This window comes from Anarhichas minor, unplaced genomic scaffold (assembly GCF_050575085.1).
Source record: "Anarhichas minor isolate MPS153535 unplaced genomic scaffold, ASM5057508v1 ptg000041l, whole genome shotgun sequence".
In the NCBI taxonomy this organism is placed as follows: Eukaryota; Metazoa; Chordata; class Actinopteri; order Perciformes; family Anarhichadidae; genus Anarhichas; species Anarhichas minor.
Window position 1 is genome coordinate 7,089,421 of NW_027466487.1, and position 15,773 is coordinate 7,105,193.

The following is a 15,773-nucleotide window of genomic DNA, read 5'->3' on the forward strand; positions in this document are numbered from 1 at the left end:
GCCCGCTGTTGTGTTCATGAATCAAGCCGTTCATTGATCCCACTAAAGGTTGACTAAAAGTCATCAACAATGAGAAATGGAGATTATAATTCAATCTACTAGCCAGATAGTCTCTTTTGCTTCTTTTTTTTGTGAGTACCTAAAACTCTTAATTTCATTTTACCCAGATCTTGATTCAGTCTGGACATGGGGAAAGGTCAACTACTAGGTTGACCTTTTGTTAAACTATAAAGTGTCAGATCAAATAAAAAAACACAATGTAGAGAGCTTTTTCATTTATCATTTTTCTACACAGATGGCAAGTAACCAAGAACTGTCAGTATTTGATGCTACTTTATACTTCTTCTTCACTGCTGAGGAAAATATGGCCGACTGATACTTTGCAGATAAAGATTTAATAAACCTGTGATGTATGGGTTTAACTACCCAACATATCAATTGGCTGCAACATTAAGATAACTAGAATCAATAATATATGTAATAATATACTTACTGTATATGTGATAAAGTGGAATTCGGTATAACTTTTGATATTTAATGTAGCCTAACATTGCTGTTACTTTGGACATTTTTTAATGCAGTGATTACAGGCTACTTGTAACAGTATTTTACATTGTGTTAAAACTATCTCTCACGAGGGGAATTGCTGCGCAGCCGTTGCAATACAAAGTTGCACACTTGTAATAGTGCAAATATAAAAGTTTAAAATATCAATAAGGTGCAAATCCAAAAATAAATAGGCTCCAATATATACCATCAGTTTAAGACTATTTAAGACTATACTTTGAGTAAAAATGTAAAGTCAGCAGTAATGCAGCCTATTAGATCCTGTTGATGCATGCTGCTGCTTAGTGATATAGTAACTCATCTGTCCGTGATACTTCATTACAGGTTTGTGACCTATAATGAAAACATGATTTTAATCAGCCAAAGCATTTTTTATGTGCGGACGTGTCGCATTCTCAAAGCACGAGCGGAACCGGGAGCGCGCACATACACACACACACACACACACCATCCAGCTTCAACCACTGTAGGGGGGCCACATGCATTGAAGGGACTAGCGTGAACGCGTCTCTCTCTCTCGCTTGTGCTCGAGCCGTTCCTCAGTGCGCGCTCCCGCTCAGAGACAGGCTTTTTTTCGGGGAGCCCGGAGAGCAGAGTCGCGACAGCGAGGAGAGAGAAAGATGGAGGTGAGGGTCGGGGAGAGACTCCTGTGCCTGGCTGTGCTGTCCAGCGTCTTCTTCGTGGATTCCGTCCTCGGGAAATACGTCAAAGGCATCATCAACACCAAAGAGGTGAGCGCTTTTTTTGGAGGTATTTTACGTCTTGAATTAGTTGGCACTTTGCGTCAATGACAGCGCCACAGAGAGGCAGCTGGGGAAGGGACTGCGTCTCCGCACGCAGGTGTTTCTGTGGTGGATGCACCGTTAAGTTGCTCCGGACATCTTGGCGTGTGTTTTATTGTCGCCTATATGAAACACAATTACTACTATTCTGCCATTGCAATTGCGCGCCGTCTGCGTGCGTCATCTGTGGCGTATATTGTGCCCATTGTGATGGTCTTTGGCATCATAGCTCCAGTATAAGCGGCATCCCATCAGAACCACTGCTGCCGATCGAGCCTCCTGTATAGCGACCACTCGCCCCTTCAGCCAATTAAGCCAATTCCAGTTTAACGCGCATTATTATAATTTGTTGTTCTTAAATGTAAATCAGCAGTGGTATTCCTGTTTGTGATTAGTGGACCCGTTACAGGTGTGCGTCATATGGCTGCTGACGCGCGGCGATGGATTGCTGTTTGATCCACGAGAAACTGGGCTCTGTCCAGCCCCGCCGGTCAGATTTTATTATTTTTGGAGTCTGTTTTCAGAGAGATCGACATCATCGCTGCCCTGACAAGATCTCAGAGTTAACATGTTAACTGTGCAGCTGAGCAGAGTCTGTAGCACTGGGCCGTGTGTGTGTGTGTGTGTGTGTGTGTGTGTGTGTGTGAGTGTGATTCACGAGGCTACCACCTGCTGTTCCACATCTCTGCTTCGTATTTTCACGAGTTTGTGGATCAAGTTTGACACGCATGAGTAGCACTGTTTTAATGACAGGACTGTCTGATACGCCTTAATTCCGATGATTCATGGTTGTTTAGAAGATTATGGTAATTGTGTTGCACAAACTGTGCTGTGGAGGTCAGCTGAGATTCGAGACCAGGGGAAAACGAAAACAATTTATACAAAAACAATTTACCAGATCTTAAGGTGATGTGTGCACATTTTTCGCCTGGCAATCCAGTTTAAAATGATATATAAACCATAAAAGAAGGGTGGGTGGGTGGGGGGGGGGGGGACTATTTTGTTGCACTGTTCAGCCTGTGATGGGATGTGCTGTTGTTATAATACAGCATGCATGTTCAGAAATATCCCTCCACTGACACACGGTATCAATATTGTGTTCCAACCACTCGGGTGTTTAATGTACCACAGATTTTCATGCTTTGCCACCAAGCACCAGCATATCACCTTACGTGTGTGTACTGTATATCGCCTGACTTGGCTCCCCCCAAAAAAGTAAACAGAATCTATCAGACACCAGTTTGAGCCAACAAGCTGTAATTCTCTTTCGAGCATGCTGACTTGTTGGTGGTGTAGCTCACATTCCCTGAACCTTGACTACATTAAATAAAAAAAAAAATACGCCTTGAAGTGAGAGATTAAAGTCGCCAGTTTAAAACTCTGGGAGGACGACGGGGATTTGGATGGATAAATTGAACAAGAGGCACTCATCCGTCCATCACTGCTGATGCGATGCCCTTGAACGAAGCGCTGAATCTGCACCTGCTCCAGTGAAGCTGCTCAGTGGTGAGCAATAGGTTTCACTGGGCAACTTCCAAGTGTGTGTGTGTGTGTGTGTGTGTGTGTGTGTGTGTGTGTGAGAGAGACTCTCCAGCTTGTGACAAGGACTTTCCGAGGCCTCTGCAGTAAATAAGAATATAGATTTAGTCAGCTTGTCTCGTAAGGCCACAAATATAATAAGTTTTACCTAAAAGTAAATTGTGCCCTTAAACTGCATTGTAGGCTGTAACTAACAAATATTTTCATTATGGAACAATCTGATTTTATTGATTAATTGTTCGGAAAAAAGGTCACAGTTTCTTAGAGCCAAAGGTGATGAATTGTTTTTGTCCAGTCAACACTCAAAAATCCAAAGATGGTTACTTTACTATCAAAAGGCAAAAATGTATTAATAATGATAATTAGAAATAAATCTGGATTTTTGTCATTTTTGCTTAAAAGATGAATATCAAAATAGCTGATGGGTTATCTGTTGAGGGTCTAATCGATTAAACAAGTTAACAAGTGATTATTTTAGCTTCCCTCCATTGTTTGCCAAATTTAAATGAAGAAATTAGTTAAGAGTCAAAAAAATGTTTAAAAAATGGAGACGTGCACTTTATTTCTTTCATCGTCTTACTCTTGTGAACCCGTCAATGATCATTTAACAACCTCAGCAAAACACCAGAGCCCGAATGACATCAGGAAACATCTGCTTTGACATATTGATAGTGTGTGTGTGTGTGTGTGTGTGTGTGTTTTTTTGTAGTTCAACACATCAGTCTTGCTCGTGCATTCTTGTCCCAAGGTGAACAACTAACTCCACAGAAATCCCCTTCCTCTCAGATTGACACAAACGCACTAACGCACATAATAAACTCGAGCACTCGCACGAAAACCACTAAACACCGTAGTTCTGTCAACGTATGCAGAGCTGAAGGCAGATTTATTTTTTATTTTTGCAGAGCTGCAAATTGACGAATGTAATCTACCGTCCTGGGAGAGATGAACTGTTGGAAACTGTGGAGCGGCTGCAGAAATATAGAGAAACATAAACAAAGTAATCCCACGGCACCGGTGCGGCCGACTGGTCAACAGCTTTATTCGGGCTGGTCGATGTTTAGAATTAGCTTTGGCTCGTGGAGTGTGGAGGCGCTGATAAAGTGTCCCTTTGAGAGGCAGCAGTGGCTTTAAGGTCAGGGGAAGGTTGGCGTTTTGAATCCAGCTGGGACAATCTGGGAAAGGAATAAACGCGTTGCACTCCTTCAGCAGCCCGTTTCCTCTTGTTTCCATAGAGATGTTGAACTTGTTTTGCTCAGTTACATTTTCACGGGATGGACTTGCTGTTAGCAGGGGTCAAACCTCAGCTTTCAAAGAGGCTGAAACTGTAAATAAGAAGTGGATGTATAGTCACTGCCATGTCAACCACTGGTTTGTGCCGTCGCCATCTTGTTTCTTGGCTGACGTTTTGTTTTTATGCAACCAGAAGTACAACCGAATGCTAAACAAGATACTTTTAGATGACCAAAATGTTCCGATTTACTTTCACGAACTGAAAACACACTGGGAAAGGTTTAAAGTTTTAAGACGACAACACTTACAACTCCCAGAACGGACAACGCCGTGGCAGCGACCTGTCAATCACAAGGTAGCCACACCCTAAAGCATACTCTGCTTTATCGTCTATTTCAAATGGGACCATCATTTACAAAATGCACATCACGCTGTGTTGAAGAGGACTTGAAACTAGCGATTGAGACCATGAACTCATGTTTACAATGCAGGGCCACTGTCTCATAGACTTCTATACAATCTGACTTCTTGGGGGGGGGGGGGGGGGAGTTGCCATCCCCCTTGTTAGCAAAATGACCAGAATGCATCTGCTTTTGTTAACCTGCCCTCTCTCCGACCCCCAGTAACACAGAGTGCAGGGTCAGAGAGGTTGTCTGACTCACTGATGCTTCATCTGACTGAGGTTTCTGCAAGTAAGAATGTATGGCCTCGACCATTGCTGTGAAATAGCAGTAACCGTGTTGCTGAACGAGCAGACGGATTTAATTGCGACATTTTTTGTGAGTCTTTAATAAAATGAAGACAAATTGTAATTTCTCTTTATTTGACTCTTTTTTTTTTTTACAAAGTTCGTAAAGTGATGTTGAAGTGGAGCCTGATGTTGCCTGACACATGAAAGAGTCACCTCTCTACGCGGTGAGGCATACGGCTTATTAAGGAAACACTGGTACCGGATCGGCACTCTTTATTGGCCGATACCCAAAGTCCAGTAATCGATCGAGACTGAAAACAGTCTGATGAGTGCATCAGTAACATTTAGTCCACGTATGAAAGACACCAGCATGCTGAGAGTTAATTAACCAGCCATCAGATGGGACTTTCCTTTCTTTTGTTTGGCCAACCCAACAATTAACGTTGATCTAACAAAATGAAAGTATGATTAAAAGTAGCCCAGACAACACTAACACTTGGTTGCTCCTGCTTTTTTTTTTTTTAAAGATGCTTTTGAGAAAATAACTAATATATTTAAAATTGCAGTTCTTGCGTTATGAAAACGACTGCAGCTTTAATAAACAAGACGATCAATCATTCAGCCCCAGTTTTCGGTATTCTCTTGGAAATGGAGGTTTTAGAGACTTATTCTGTAAAGAATGAGTCTTCAGACAGGTTCAAATGTCTTTGGTTTCCACGGTTAATGAAAGTATGTGAATTATACCAGAAAGGTCTTTCAACTTTTGTCTTTTGAAAATTAATGAAAACGAACAGATGCCCTTGAAAGTTCTTTTTCTAATTTAAAAATCTGGCGGCCATATTCATCAGCTCGCCGGGCTTCTCTCCATCCTAAAATCAACATCGCACCCCGAGTAAAGACACTGTGATGGATGTTGGGGTTGAGATAGCAGCTGTTTTGAAATGAAGGATTTCACCAGGATTTCTGGACTTAATAGGATCATGAAAGAAAGAGACCGAGTATATGATGTCTTGTTTTAATTAATGCCATGTCTTATCTTCAAATATGCCACTTCCAAATTCTTGAATTTCTGCAAACATGGCTTTGAAAGTCACTGAAGAATCCTTCAAGTTGACGTTGAAGTAAGTTTTTGGGAGCCATGCATGTGTAGAACTTCCAACTCAATCAGTTTTCCCGCCTCTCTTTTTAATGAGGACGTGATTAGATACAGGCAGGCACCGTGCGTGTGTGCAGGTGTGTGCAGGTGTGTGCATGTGGGGGCGAGTGTTTCTCATGGGTCCATATGCTTGCTTTAATGTGAATGTGTGTGTGTCCACAGAGTCTGTGTGTGCTCATGTGAAACACCCAGAGAGACGGAGAGAGACCGAGCTCCAGCGTGTTTGTGTTTGTCGGTGCGTGAGTGTGTTTATGCGTCGCAGCGTTGTGTAACCCTGACTAATGAATCATTGAGAAGCCCAGCGGTCCAGGGGTGACTCGACTAGCTGATTGGTAATTAATTGTTAATGAGGCTTAGAAAGCAAACAGTGATCTGGAGGAGAAAGAGAGAAAAAGACCGAAAGCTACAGAGATGAAAGCACAGAAGCTGTGAGGGAGGAAAGACAGAAAGAGAGAGACGGGGAGATGCTGAATTGACCGGATACTGCATCAAGGCCCAGCACTTGATTAATGGTGTGTACACACACACACACACACACACACACACACACACGCACATGTGCAGGCACGCACACGCACTCGGGGAGGTGGCTGAGTGATTCTGCATCACAATGCAGTGGCCGTGGGGAAATAAGAAGACTAAAAGGGGATTAAGGTAGACACCTCATCCGCTGTTGCTGTTCTCCAGGGCTCGGTTTCTGTTCTGCTCTCCACTGACTCTCTGTAACACACACACACACACACACACACCAAGCCATACTAGACTAACTAGCGGCCGCTGGGTTTAGTTGTTGACGTTGGTGGGATAGCTCGGTCCTGGGGGTGATTTGTGCTAATAGCTATTTGAGCGGCATGCTGGCTTGTTGATACCATCTTGGCTTTGTTCCACTTGGTGGTCTTCCTTTTAAAGGGGAAGTTCAACGATTTTTACATTTCAAAGTCTGTTTAATCTCAAGGAGTGCTACTTCATCCGTGAAAAAAAGTAGTATGAAGCCCTTTGTGGAGCTGTGTGAAATCTAAGAAATTGACTGAAGCGATGTCCCTTCAGTCGGCCTTGGTTTGGGGTAAAAGACTACAAGTTTAGAAATGAAAAAGATTCTTCTGTAGCCCGTTCCTCATCTCTGCTTGAGGCCTGAGGCTACATTAGTCCCTATCAGCATAACACACGTACATTTTTGACCAAACAGTTGACGGTCAAGTTGCATTGTGGGTAACGGAGGCGCCAGGTTTTTACAGCAAAGAACAAATAGATGGATTAATAAAGATGATATCTATGGCTTTGCTGCATCGGTGGAGTTCTTTTTTTTATCCAAACACGCTACTGACTTTAAGTCTATTGTGCTTGTATTGTATTGTTGTGATTATTTTCATTATTGATTAATCTGCAGATTGATCGCTTGAATGATGTACTTTAATGTCATACAGTAGTTAAAAATGCCGATCACATTGTCAGTTTGATCTTAAAGCCACACTTGAGAAGCTGGAACCAAAGAATTTGTGCTGGAAAAATGACGAATCAATCATCAAAATAGTTTATTATATTATTTTTCAGCTCAAGTGTAGATCTATTTAAAGGGAAATTGTTACTGCATACACTTATGTTTTAGACATTGTGCTTTCAACTTTGGGTAAAATTCTCCCGTTTCATCTTTACAATGCCTCCATCAACAGAGCCAGGTTAAAGAAATAGTGTTTCTCTGGGTTTGTTGAGGAGAGACATGACTGGCCTGCACAGAGCCCTGAGCTCAACCCCATCAAACACCTTTGGGATGAACTGGATATCCGACTGCGAGCCTGAACTTATCACAGCCAACATCTGTGCCTGACCTCACTGATGCTCTTGTGGCTGAAAGGGAGAAAATCCCTGCAGCCAGGTTCCAAAATCTTAGAAAGCCTGCTTTGAAGTGTGGAGACATATGGACGTCCATCGGCTTTGAAGGAAAATGTCCCATAATCCCCTGGGTGCAGTGTTTGGATGTCAGTGTGTGTGCTTTCTCATGTTTGCTCACTTTTCATATGATAGAGCTGTTTAATCACAGTACTGTACAACCAGTTAAAGATATACTGTTGGTTTATTGGTTGGTTGAATGTGTGGTTAGTTCGTTAGTACTTCTGGTATTTTAGTGTGTGTGTGTGTGTGTGTGTGTGTGTGTGTGTGTGTGTGTGTGTGTGTGTGTGTGTGTGTGTGTGTGTGTGTGTGTGTGTGTGTGTGTGTGTGTGTGTGTGTGTGTGTGTGTGTGTGTGTGTGTGTGTGTGTGTGTGTGTGTGAAGCTCAAGGAACTGGCTCATGTAGCAAGTAGGAAGTTGGTTAAGAAACAACTGATCTGCTTTGAACACCTTAGTTCGGTCGGAGCCGAGTTATATTTCTGCTGTGCTTTTGAGGAGGAAATTTGAAGGACGAGGGTCCGGGAGTGTGACTAAGTGAAAGTGTTTGTGTGTGTTTGAAAGAACAGCTTGGCCTTTTGATGTTTCTATGGCAGCTGCAAACTAAGGTATGCTGCAGGCACTGAAGTGTGTGTGTGTGTGTGTGTCTATGCTGTAAGTAAGTGTGTGACAGATGTTTGTGGGGGATTCTGTGGTTGCGTCCAACAAGGGGGTCTTTCACAGTCCTAGCCTGTGGTGAGTTAAACGATCCCCCCCCCCCCCCCCCCCCCACCCCCCATCACAACCAGACCACCCTCCTCTCCTCTCTCCAGGGATTCATCTCTGGGTCAGCGCTCCCCTCTGCTGCCCCTGTTGTCATGGTCTCAGCCTCGGAGGTGGGAGTGAGTCTCAGGCTTCAGTGACTTTTGGAGTTTGCCATGAATTATAACCCAGTGGCTCCGGGGGATGAAGCTGCCTGGCAGCGGCTGAAATATGGCTGCGGGTTTTGTTTGCTGTGATATATGGAGGCAGCGGGGCCGGCCACGCTACGCTGCTCTAGTTGCACTTTGTTTCTTAGCACAGAAATTACCGTGCTTGTTTATGTAGGGAGAAAGCCGGGCAGAGGTAATTACAGTATAATGGTACACGGGGAGTTTTCCTGGTTGGGTGGAGATCAAGAGTTCATAACAAGCAATCTTGAGGCCAGTTTTAATAAAGAAGAGGACTGTGCGCTAGTCCCTGAAGAAGCTGAAATGTGCAACAGATTCTTGTGTGTGTGTGTCGAAGCGTTGTGTGTGTGTGAATGCAGTTGTTTGTTTTTAACATTTGAACAGAAAGATTGATTTTAGCAAAAATAATCATAACCTGAAGTAGAACTTGGAGATGTGTCAATATAATGTAATTTCCTGATATGAGAGACTTTATCACCTGGATTTTGTTATTTTTATGCTATGTGGCTGTGGTTTCCTGGTAATAAAAGCTACACTGCAGATGGATAAGTCAGTTCACTGTTGTGTTCTATGATAATTTAATACTTGCTGTTTTATCATTTCCAGATAACGTATAGATCTCCAGTTAGGATTAGGTGTTGTAGGAAAGCATAAGTACTGACCCTTGTTCTGTGTACTGCAAGTGTTGCTGGAGTTTTGACCTCGTTAGACTTTCTCCCTTCTCCAGACACCTTTGGAGGAGGTGAAGTTGTGCCTGAAACACACACTCTGCCTCTCCAGGAAAGCGAAAGTAGTCATAAACCAAGTCATTACTACAGCTTGGAGCAGGGCCGGACATTGAAGTACTGACCAAACTGAGTTTGTAGCATTGACTATTAAAAATCATTTTGAGAGTTGGCATGGCATTTTGTTGATTAATTGTTTGGTCTGTAAAATGTAAGAAAATTATGAGAAATGGCCACCACCATTTCCAAAAGCCCAAAGAAAAGTATTTTTTTCCCAATTAACAGCCTAAAACACAAAGATATTCAGTTTACTATAATTTAAGACAAGAAAAGGCAGCAAATGATTACATTTGTGAAGCTGGAACCAGAGTTTTTGTATGGCTGCTTGTGTTAGGATAACACTAAGGCACTTTTGTTCAATGAAAGGTTTTGTGACGGCACAAAAACTTAGCTGTTGTCACCTATATTGAAAGAAAGGATACCTCAATACTTGTTGAATACCGACAGAATTGTGACTGCAGCATACAAAATAGTTGAGTATTAAAAGTTTGCATTGAATACTTGATCAGCTTCTCAGTCCTGTTTACTTAATCTATGATATTTCCTCATTCAATTTAAATATATATATTTTTAGGTACGTTTGTGTAGGTCTGTTCGTGTTGATAACAATAAAGTGACGCATTAACTTTAGAAGTTTGGTATATCTTATTTAGTTGTGTCTGCAACTAATAAATTGTTTCATTATAGCTTAATCCGCTGTTTATTATTACTCGATTAACTGGCCAAAAAGTGTCCAACATAATTTCTTAGAGCTCAAGTTGACATATTGCGTATTTTGTGTGACCAACAGTCCAACATATGTTCAGTCCACTATCAAACAACACAACAGCAAACATACAACTCAAACAATTAATCAAAATGAGCAAAGTTGTTTCTGACTAAAAAGGTAGAAAAACACATTTAGAGTCTCTAACACTTCATACTTTAACTTTTATAAACATATTGAAAAACAATATTGGTGTTGGAACCAAAACTAATTTAATGCATTTGCATCTGTAAGAGAACATAAAGATGATAAAATACGGTGATATTAAACTATTCAACATCGGCCCATTTGTTGCCTTAAGGGAGATTTATTGGCAAAGATATTCATAACTATGTTTTCTTTAGTGTATAATCCCCTGAAACTGACCTTACACTTAGAAAGAGACGTTTATATCTAGATACGGAGCGGGTTCTCTTCATGGAGTCCTCCATGTTGCACCGCCATGTTTCTACAGTAGCCCAGAACGGACAAACCAAAGCACTGGCCCCAGCGAGGGCCTCTAGCGTCTTTACGTTGGAGGCCACCCGTCGCTCTCCGACACACTTCGAGAGGGGAGGGTGAGGGTGTCCCACTATGCTAACCAAGCACTTGGTTAACATAGTGGGACACCTTATTGATTAAAAGGCATTTACCACAAATCTGTAGATTAGATTGGTCTCTCTCTGGTGTCATTTGTCTAAATAAAACCTCTCCCATTTGTTGCACTAATTTTGTAAGGCTAGCTATTACTTTTTCCTTAAAGCCTTGACATCTCATTTTGGTTAAAAAGTCTTCATTCATTTTGGCGGCCTCTGGGCAGTCCTCCAGATAATGAAAAATGTGTGTAAACATCATACAAGTGATATAGTGTCAGTGCTGTGTTCAGCTCTATGATCCATATCTACAGAATGTGTCTAGCCACAGCTGTATAGAATATACAGTGTGTGTGTGTGTGTGTGTGTGTATATGTATATATATATATATACACACACCATGCTGCTGCAGTGCCTTATGTAAGCTCGGTGAAGTACACCATCAGCACTATTATCTGGTCTCATGCTGCCAAGCTTATGGCTGAATAATATTAAAAATGTTTTATTTTTTCCTCTTCTCCACCTCTCTCCCTTTTTAATGTGCTCAGCAGCCCCTTGATGCCCTCTGTGTTTACCCGCTTTAGAAGTTTACCCTCTTGGCACCAGCTCCCTCATCTCCACTTGTCTTCTTTTTCTCTTACACCGAAACCTCTTCGTTTACTCCTCCATCCTTTTTTTGATTTAACTTTTCTGAAACTCTCCTTCTGTTTTGGCTCCCCTCTGCTCTCTTTCTCTTTATTGCCCAGTTAATGTCTTCCCCGACTTCTATATTTCTTTCGAGCCTCGAAGACAACTCATTGCCTGTGGCCTCATACCTGTGAAGAAAGCAATGCTCCAGCATTGGAAAAAACGAAAACCATCTCAGTCCGCCACTGACTTAACAACTTGGCTGTTGCTCTCCACTTTGAAAGATCGGGTTTGCTCTCGCTCGGTAATACTCCCGCGCAACATGCAATGATGACAGTTAGGCTGAAATATCTCAGCATCTGTATGGATGGATTCATGTGAGATGAATCCATTCATACAGATAAACATTGTGCTCAGAGAACTGACTTTTTTTCTCTAGCGCTAAAAGTAGGTCAAAGTTTTCACTTATCCCGAACAATATCTCTACATCTAAAAGATGGATCGGCACAAACGTTTGCACAGACATTTATGGCCCTCAAACAATAACTGCTGCTGACTTTGGTAGTCCCCCGACAGGCATGACATTTGAGGTTTTGAGTGAAATGTCTCGACAACTGTTGGATGGATTGCCATGACATTTGGTTCAGACATTTTCCTCTGAGGATGAGCCGGAGTAACTTTAGCTTTCTGTTGACTTTTCACCTCATACCACAATCCTCAGGGGTCGGTTTCGCAAAGATGGACTTCCATCAAGCTAATAGACGTGGCAATTCATCCCATGCACAAAGCGATTTAGTTCTTGACTATCTTAAGTAGGACTAGTTTGCCATGAATTCTGGGTAAATTAAGAATTAAAAAAAAAAAAACATGGCTGACTGACCAGCTTCAATCCACCAGAAAACTTTACTGGGAGAATTCGGTTACTGTGACTTAGTTCACAGTTAGCCGTGTGAGCACAGAGCTGCTAGCATGGCTGTAGACTCTTAATCTTGTTTCATTCATGCTAACATTTTTTCTTCTTCTCTGTTTGACCCCCCCCCCCCCCCCTCCCTCCTCTGTTCCTTGACTCCAGGACTGGGTTTTCCTCACTCGCTTCTGCTTCCTCACCGACTTTGGACGTCTGGACTTCCGGTTCCGCTATCCAAAGGTAGGACGACTTCCTGTGGCTGTGTGTGTGTTTTGTCTGTATCGTGCATTTATTCCAGTTTTCCCAGCTTGCCCACGCTTTCTTGTCTGCAACATAAGAGTTCTACTTTTCTTCTTTCTTCATCCTTTCTTTCTCCACTTTAGCATCTAGTCCTCTCTCTTTCTCTCTTTCTTTGCTCTTACTTCATCTAAACCTAATCCTCCGGCTGTTCCTGCTTTACCCGCCTCGTCCTCTTTCTCTATCCTCTCCTCCTCCCTTTTGCCCTCCCCCGCTCCATCTTTCTACTCGTCTGTTTTGTTCTTTCGCTCTGTCTTCTTTTACTCATGCCTTGCTTTACTGCTGTAGCCTGCAGACTTTGGAAACAGTTTTTGTCATATAAATCTCAAACCGTCTGACTGCCTCCTCTCTGATCTATGCTCTCTCCCTCCGTCCCTCGCATCTGTGCAGTCTCGCTGCTGTCAGAACATATTGCTCTACTTTGATGACAGTTCTCAGTGGCCAGCTGTGTACAAGAGGCACGAAAAGGTGAGACACTGACACCCTCTGCATCATGTCTTTTGACAAGACGTCATTAAAGAGAAATACACCTCTGTTTACTAATTCGTACGTCATTGTACTGAAAAAGCTCTGTGACTCCAGTTTCGCTGAGTTCCACATTTAAACTTGAACTAAAGGAACACACGCTGGTCATGCTGCTCCGAATAAAACAGAGCTGTCTTTCTCAGTTGTTGAAAGGCTTTTCACTCACAGCCAATGATATATAATTGATGATACATGCCGTGATCAAGGATGGTACAATCCATATTTGTGAACTCAAAGTGAGACGCCAGAGACTTCTGAGACTTCAGAGACTTTGGTCGAGTACTCAAACACATCCTAAATGTTAATAAAACCGTGATGAAAGGGGTTAAGTGCTTACTATCAACCGTGATTTGAGGATATTTATATCCACATTTTAGGACTTACAACCCGGTCTTGTGCCACTGCTCTGTTCAAAATGAAGGGAGTTGATGTTTACCCTTAAAACTAAAAGTCAGCACTTTAGCCTCACAGTCATTGTATTTCAAATCCAATCAGCCGGAGTACAGACCCAAAACAATAGAAAATGCATCTCTTTCCATGTACTTAACAGACTGCACTGTGTGCATTTAGTGGCTTCTCAAACTTCTTCTACCATGCACGTGTCTTTACAGTGTACATTCAACACCATGATTTTTTCTAAACCTTAGGTTTGAGATCTTTGGCTTTTACAGAGAGTGGCTTCATGTGATATGGGCCTCAGGTATAGGAGAAGCATGCGTGAATCCTTAATCTGTGTTGTATTCGCCTGTATGCCACAGCTAGCTGGTACTATGAGATATAACATAATACAGTCTATAAAATTGACATTACATTGCTTTCACAACCAATGAATAATGTATAATGTGACCATTTATTGTAAGTAGACGTCGGTACCCGCCGCTCTTCCGTGTGTAACCAGCCCAGTGTTATTTTATCAGCACTCGGCATCAGATGGTTTCTTGTGTTATTAAAGTAAGGTGAGCTTCCGAGTAAAGACTGTTATTAAGGTTATCGGGCATTTTGTGTACCGTGTGGAAAAATCTCTTTTAAAATGGTCTAGTCCCCGTTGGGGAAAAAGAATAACATTGACCGAATACCTCGCATTGCTCGGCGCAGGAAGTCATTTGCTGGTGTACTTTTCTTTCGACACACAGATGCGACTCCATCTTGAGATATTTCCAACACAGCTGCAAACAGCACACCATTCCGCTGCTCTCAGACAGATTTTTGGTGTCATTTTCCCAAAATCAAAAAGTACGACCTTCATGCTACACATCATTTTTGCAGTAATATTCAGCTGTCACGCAGGGAGAAATGTACCACAGGAGGGACAAAAAAAAAATCCATTTTAATTCCACATAGAGCAGCTTCAGTAGACCAGAAGGCAATGCTGCCACAATTTCAATTACATTTTAATTAAACACTGTATATTCTGGACTGGGAAAACGGTCTCTTATGCTTTCAATGCCGGTCTGTTTTTCCTTGATATGCATACAGCTGAACATAGGTGTAGACCGTAGGCTGTATGTGGGTAAACCCAGAGCAGCATGCAACAGGTTATGGCACATTTTCTGAGTTTTATTGAAAAATATCTTTTGAAACGTGTAGAAATAGAAGTAAAATGCTGAGTAGATGCAACTGAAATTTGTTAGGGGGCGACTGTGGCTCAGAAGGTAGAGCGGGTCGTCCCTCAATCAGAAGACCGACTCCTCTAGTCCGTGTCGATGTGTCCTTGGGCAAGGCACTGAACCCCAAATTGGGCTGTGCCATCGGTGTGTGAATGCTGAAATAGATCCTGATGGGCAGGTGGCACCTTGCATGGTAGCCAATGCCATCAGTGTATGAATGGGTGAATGATGACATGTAGTGTTAAAGAGCTTTGAGTGGTCAGAAGACTAGAAAAGCGCTATACAAGACTATTTACCATTTAGGGCATTTTTGATTGGTTTTAAACGTTGTTCCTATATTTAGATTATGTGTTGTCTCCCGTCAGAACTGCTACCAGAAGGAAGCGGTGCTGAGGCCCGAGAACAACCAGGTCATCAACCTCACAACGCGCTACACCTGGTCAGGCTGTGTGGTAAGAGCTCACTCACACACACACACATAAATCAATATACAAGGATGTACACACACTATAATGTAATAAACAGAATATAATGTAAAAGTTTACCTCTGACCCCTCTCTATGCTTTTACTAGAGACTGTCACATTATTCCATTTTATCACCACACAGTTATTTTCATCTGTCCTGTTGCGTATTCTTTTGTGATGCAAAAAAAGGACCATAAATATGTATAAAAAGGTAAACAAGTCCACGGAGAGGCAGTGAAAGCTAATGGCCTGTAATGTGTTTTTGTAACATTTTACTGATTCACATATTTACTGTGTTGCTGCATCCTAGTCAACCAGAAATATTCCAAAAGATTTTTCTCTCCTCTGTAACACCTTTTTCTTTTAAAATAATATATTCCTTTTGTTTCTTTTTCAATAAGTAACACAACATGTTTGTTTATCACATTAGGAAGTGTGATT

At 42.1% G+C, this 15,773-nt stretch overlaps 1 protein-coding gene across 1 annotated transcript in view; it reads left to right on the forward strand.

The window, feature by feature from the left end:
• Positions 1–1,187: 1,187 nt before the first annotated feature.
• tmem145 (transmembrane protein 145) overlaps positions 1,188–15,773 on the forward strand; it is a 34,808-nt gene continuing 20,222 nt past the window's right edge. The window contains exons 1-4 of the mRNA XM_076109690.1: positions 1,188–1,298; positions 12,603–12,677; positions 13,125–13,202; positions 15,232–15,318. Coding sequence (XP_075965805.1) covers positions 1,188–1,298; positions 12,603–12,677; positions 13,125–13,202; positions 15,232–15,318 — 351 coding nt within the window. The remainder of the gene's footprint in view (positions 1,299–12,602; positions 12,678–13,124; positions 13,203–15,231; positions 15,319–15,773) is intronic.